Genomic DNA, 6,000 nt, shown 5'->3' with positions numbered 1-6,000 from the left:
GCCTCAGAGTCTCACTGGACCAGACAGGGGCGGGCCAGTTCCTGGTTTAGGCAACCGACAGTCCCCGAAGAGTCCCCTAGTCGGCGGGACCTAGGAAGGAAATGGAGACAGCTCTCTGGGGACCGCACAGCCTGACCAGGCTCCACTCCCAACCTCAACCAGACAGCTGGACTCAGCAGAATCCATGGGCCTCCAGCACCTCATGAGATAGCAGCAACGTCCATTCTGCAGGCTGTTGTGAGGAAGGGCTGTGTTGATGTGGATGCAGGTTGAGGACAGAGCCCAGCATTCGCATCCGTGAGTCCCCCACCACACAGGCTGGGGCTCCCTCCCTCTTCTGTCCAGTCCCAAGCACCAGAGAGTAGGAGTATGAGAAAGGTCTTCCTCACCGGAGGCTCCCCACCCTGCCTGCCATCCACAGTGAAACTCCTGTTGTTATTAAACACAAAGCAAGCAGACCTGCACCCCCGCACTCCCCAAACACCTTTACTGCACTAAAAACGGCATTATAAACAAACACATTTGGGGGAGGCGTCTTAAAGATTCACACACAGTCAACTGCAAACACAAGAGATATCAAACAGTATAGAAAACAGGACCCCACGAAGGATAGTGGATGGGAAACAAACTAGCAGGCGATCCATGGGTACCTCTGTCTATCCCGACTGACCAGCCCAAGTCCTGGGTTCTGCCCAGTTCCAGAGACAGCGGGGACCAGGCATAGGGAGGGGTCAACTCCAAGGTGCCACTGGGCTGCGCCTCCAGGGCCCCTAAGGAATCAGCTCCCATGCCCTTCTCTAGAGGGACTTGGGCTTTCGGAGTTTGAAGATAGCAAAAGAAGAAGGAAGGATCCGGGACCCTCCCTGGTCCATCAGTGCCCCACTGTTCTGAGCTACAGAGTTTGTGCAAAACACAGCAGCCATTCAGGGAGCCATGGATCCCACCCCAGGAGGGTTTCCTAGGCAGGGAAACCATTCACAGCCCAGCCCCATCCCTCCCACCCACCGCCACAGCCTATTTACACTCGGGAGCAAAGGGCATCCTGGGACGGCAGTTTGTCTACAGCCCGCAGAACGCGGAGGGAGTCAGAGGCTTGAGGCAGAAGCTCTGGGTTACAGGTGGCTCTGATTGGCCAGCAGGAGCGGGGAGAAGCCTGTGCCAAAGAGCCAACAGCCAGGAGACACTGCCTCCCTCAGCTCCTAGTGCGCCCCGGCCTTCCAGTCTCCCCAGCTCCAGGCAGAAGGCCAAGCCCTCCTGTGGCTCTGGATGGAACCCCAGCCCCAGAACCTGAGAGGCTGGGTCGACCTGAAGCCAGCCTGGCCGAGAAGGATGACCTCCCACAGACTGGGGGATGTCACGGAGAGGTTCTCAGAGCGTCTGAGCAGAGAGTATAGTAACCAGACTGTGAGGGAAATCACCCCCGTGCAGCGAAGGGAAAAAAAAAACCAAGGCCAGCCCCTCAGGGAACTCAGCTCCGGGTCCCAGCTGCCTTTGGTACCCGGGATCCTGGGGCCGCTAAGAACCCCACAGCTCTAGATGGAAGGGTCAGGCAGTTATCACGGGGTGGAGGGGGAGGGGTGCCGGCCGGCAGAGCCGTGCTTTGCGCCTGCAGCTCATCTTCTCCCAGGGAAAGAGCATCTTCTCCCAGGAAAAGAGCAATCCACGGAGAGAGACCCAGGGAAACACAGGGCCACAGGCCCCGCTCACCCCCTCCCCCCAGCTGAGCTCAGTGCGGAGGGGGAGGAGCCAGTGACCTCACAGAAAGGGCAGCAGGGAGGTCAGGGGCAGTTCCTCCTCCCCCAGGAGTGTGTCCCGCTTGAGGCTGCTACCCTTATTGACCACCTTGATTCTGAGGGCCAGCTTGCGCACGCTGGCCGGTCCCAGGCCGTCGAAGAAGAAGTCCTCGTTGAAGATGGGGTGGCGGCTGTTTTTGATGATGGTGCTCCGCTGCTTCTGCAGCTTCCCGGGCACCAGGCACAGCCCCACGCAGCAGTTGATGCTCCGGGCATCACAAGGCCGGTCATACAGGCCCTCGGCCGCCAGCAGGCGCACACGCAGGCGGGCCTGAGCCGCCTCGTACTCGGCCAGCAGCCTCACGCTGCCCCTGGTGCCCATCCGCACTGTGTGCTCTCCACGTGGTGCCTGGCCAGACTCGGGGCCCGGTTCCGGGGTGGCCCTGCGGGTCAAGCGGCGACGGACACCGGGGCTAGTGTCTGGGGTGCTGTCGTCGGCAGACAGGGAGCCATGGCGGCCCACCGAGTGTTTCAGCTGGCTCACCTTGGCTTGGCTGTCCTGGGCGAAGCCCTTGAGCAGCGACACAGAGCGAGAGAGCAAAGGGGACCCGAAGGGGGAGGACTCCGCAGAGGACCCCGTGTCACTTTCCCCACCACTGAAGTAGCGGCTAGGGCTCATCAGGGCCCCCCCAGCCTCCCGGGATCCCCCATCACCCCCGTTGGCCTTGGCACCTGCTCGCCGGCGCCCAGCACCAGGGGAGCCCACCTGGGCGAGGGCCCCGTGCTCACTGTGGAAAAGGGACTCCTTGCGTCTGGTGTGGGGGCTCTCGGCCAGTGTGGCAAAGCCATAGGATGTCTGAGCCTTAGGCACAGAGGGCAGTGACATGGCACCCTGTGCCTGGGGGTCGGCGTTGGTGGCCTCCTCCGCGGTCCAGTCCTCCGCGCTCTCTATCTGAATCACGTGTCGTGTGGCTGCCTTCAGCAAGCTCCTGCTCTCCGAGGCCAGCTTGACCGGCAGCCGGGGGCTTCGCGGGGCTCGGCGGGGCCCAGGTGAGGCCAGGTTCTGCTCCGAGGTGGATGGGCCCAGGTCTGCCTGCCCCTCGGCCTCTGTGGGGCCAGAGGGCAGCTTGGGGGGGATGAAGAAGTCGGGGATCTTGTCCGGCGTCAGCACGTTGCTGTATAGCGGGCCCTTGGAGGCCTTGTCCCCAGCCTCACCACCCACCCCTCGGCTGGCTCCGTTGTCCCCGGACCCTCGAAGCCGTTCCAAGAACCACATGTTGGTTTTTCTCATGAGGGCAACAGGCAAAGACCAGGGAGTCTGAGAAAAGAAATAGGGGTGTCAGGGGTGACAGCTGAGCTCAAAGGTCACCTGTCAGCGCTGTCAGAGGGTGGGACCTATGTGCATGGGTCCCCTGTTAGGGTTACCAAAAGGCCGGCATTTGTGCCCAGGGGTCAACTGATTATCAGAACTGTCAGAGGCTAGCACTTGTACACGGGGGGGGGGGGGGTCATCTGCCAGGGCCCCATGGGGTTGACACCTGGTTCAGGGGTCACCACCTGTCAGGGTCGCGGCCAGCGTAATGCAGGGTCACGCTGAGCGCTTGAGGCGCCCTGAGTAGTGTCAGCCTCCCTCCCGCGCCAGCGGGGCCCAGCCTGTATCCCGCGCACCTACCCACCCACCTGAAGAGCTCGGGGTCTCCCCCAGGACCCACAGGCCTGAGCTGTCCCGGCCCCGCCCCCAGCAGCCACCCACCTGTGGCTTCGCTCGGCTGCTGCGCCTTGCGTGGGGGGAGGCGGCGGCGGCCCTGGGCCCCCCGCGCGGCGAGCTGACCGCGCCCCCGGCTTTCCGTGAGCGGGGTCTGGGCACCGCGGAGCGCGCGGGGCTCACCTGCCGCGGGCTGCAGCCACTCCGGAACGCGGGGCTCGGCTGCGGGCCCGGCGCAGCTGCGAGCGAGGCGGCAGCGCAGTGGCCAGCTCTGCGCTCGGCGCGGGAAACCGCCCACCCAGCCGTATTCCTCCGAATGCGGCCGCGCGCCCGCGTCCCCGCAATCCGGGAGGGGCGGGGCCTCCCGGAACTGGCGGGGGTGGGAGGGGTGTGGGGGGGGAGACAGCGGGGGCGGGGCTCCTAATATAAATAGGGCGGGGTCTGCATGTGGGACCGGGCCTAGGAGATGGTCCCTTATTAGGGCTGGGGGCGGGGTTAGATGATGGGCGGGGCTCCTGGTTAAAATAGGGTGGAGTCTGAGGAAGGGGCGGGGCTGGCAGGAGTGGCAGGACTTTGTTGGTCGGGGCCCGGGGGCGGGGCCGGTAGCATTGGACCAATTGCCTGGCACAAGGAGGGAGCGCTGAGAAGGTTAGGGGAACCCACTGGTACAGGCCAGGGGCGGATCCAGCTGTGTGGGACGGGTCTTGGGCTCTGGGCAGGGTCTCCTGACAACTTGTATGGCCTGTGATCCTGAGCAGGACCCCACAGTACTGATCCGGGCCTCCTGGTACTAGACTGAGTGGAGTACAGACTGGATGGAGAGCTGGGGGGTGGGGCTTGTGACACTGGACCCTGCTGAGGCAAGCTGTACCACTTCCGGTCCGGGCACCGCCCCTCATCTCTGGGGAGCATAGCAGGCCCCTTCACTAGCCAGCGGCGCTTCATCCAATAATAATAGTTATAATGATTGGAATTGGGAACTGAGTCCCAATCAGCTTCTAAATGACCTTCTCCATCTCGGGTTCCCATGGCCACCCGGCAGGGAGTCGTGCTCAGCGGTTTGTAGAGAGGTGACAGTTTCTCTCTAGAAGGACCTACCCAGAGGGAGGCCTGGTCACTGCTAACTGGGTTTCCACAGCTCAGTGTTAGGTCTTGAGGGGATGCACCTTCCATGGGCCTACATTTATCTAGGACCCATCTATGGCCAAATGACCCAAATGCTGGGGACAATCTGATGGCCATCCTGATGCCCACTGAGACAGGTGCCCACAGAGCAACACATAGGTGAATGGTAGTGTAGGCGTGTGACTCTCCATGACACAACTATAGCAAGCGGCCGTGGTGGCGCACGCCTTTAATCCCAGCACTCGGGAGGCAGAAGCAGGTGGATCTCTGTGAGTGAGGCCAGCCTGGGCTACAGAGTGAGATCCAGGACAGCCAGGGCTACACAGTGAGACCCTGTCTCAAACTAACACAACAACAAAAACTGCAACATGGGAATGGAAGAACCTGCCATCGGTCACGGCCGATGAAGAGGCCTGGATCACAGTCCCTAGGAACCAGGCTGCCTCGGTCTGCTCAGCTGGAGCTTGAATCTTATGGCCATACACACTTCCTGCTGTGTGCCATCAGGCAAGCTTCCAAACCTCCGTCCCTCTGCCACCTTAGTGATTCCACAGGCCACGTTTGTCCACTGCTGAGGGTCCCACAGAGCCTGAGAGGTGTTGGTTAGAATTTTCTCCCAGGCCTTCTGCAGGTGAGCCAAGGGTGCAGACCTAGGCGGCAAAGAGCTCCAGAGGCTGGCTCCAAAAGCTGAGCCCGGCTGCTGTCCCCTGCACCCTGTTACATTGGGAAGCGTAGAAAGGGAAGACCATGGGAAAAGGTACCTGGAAGTGAGTCTCCACTCCCACCTTGGTGGCCCCCGTGGACCCCACCCTGCAGGGAAGGAGCCCAGCCCTTCCAGCTGGCAGATGGCAAACAGGAGCCTCTTGGTCAACAAAGCCGTCTGCCTCTGTCAGCAGAAGCACTGACAGGCAGATGTGGCCAACCCCCTCCTGTCTGGGCTGGGTTCATGCTGGGGAGAGCTCCTAGAGTAGGAGGTATCGATCTAGCTTCTTCCTGCGGTCCTGGATCGTGACACCTCCTGCTGTGTGACCTCAGCCCCCAGGGCCAGTGGGAGGGGCATTTCCCAGAGGTCTGTGTGGCATTCTGCTCCTGTCTGGGGCTGGAGAGATGGCTCAGTGCTTCAGAGAACTTGGCTCTCATCGCGGAGCCAGGTTCAGTTCCTAGTACCCATATGGTGCGCGCGCACGCGCACACACACACACACACACACACACACACACACACACACACGGGTGAAACGTTCATACACATAAAATACAATGCGATGCTATAGAACGAAGATGCAGGGCTCAAGACCCAGCGCCAATCCTTGTGCCCACACAGCTCTAGCAAGAGGTCTCACCTCAGATCACAGAGGCCTGACTGCTCCTGCTCCATAGCCTGTTCGCTTCCAGACATGTGCCGTGCTTGGCAGGCCCACAGGGAGCTAGGCCTCCC

The 6,000-nt window shown here is 61.7% G+C and overlaps 1 protein-coding gene across 2 annotated transcripts; it reads right to left on the bottom strand.

The window, feature by feature from the left end:
- Window positions 1–470: 470 nt before the first annotated feature.
- Window positions 471–3,729, bottom strand: C2cd4c (C2 calcium dependent domain containing 4C). 2 transcript variants are annotated; one of them, XM_052747317.1, is made up of 2 exons: window positions 3,622–3,729; window positions 471–3,051 (listed from the first exon to the last, which is right to left on the bottom strand). In XM_052747317.1, exon 2 carries the CDS (start codon window positions 3,022–3,024, stop codon window positions 1,756–1,758), a length of 1,269 nt encoding a protein of 422 aa, XP_052603277.1. In that variant the 5' UTR covers window positions 3,025–3,051; window positions 3,622–3,729; the 3' UTR covers window positions 471–1,755. The 2 variants fall into 2 exon arrangements, with proteins under 2 accessions (XP_052603277.1, XP_052603275.1); XM_052747315.1 differs by having other exon boundaries at window positions 3,487–3,649.
- Window positions 3,730–6,000: the final 2,271 nt, after the last annotated feature.

The sequence above is a fragment of the Peromyscus californicus genome, unplaced genomic scaffold, assembly GCF_007827085.1.
Source record: "Peromyscus californicus insignis strain IS unplaced genomic scaffold, ASM782708v3 Scaffold_1__1_contigs__length_55948999, whole genome shotgun sequence".
Classification (NCBI taxonomy): Eukaryota; Metazoa; Chordata; class Mammalia; order Rodentia; family Cricetidae; genus Peromyscus; species Peromyscus californicus.
Note: the sequence above shows the minus strand (reverse complement) of the source record. Positions and strands in the feature narration are given on the sequence as shown.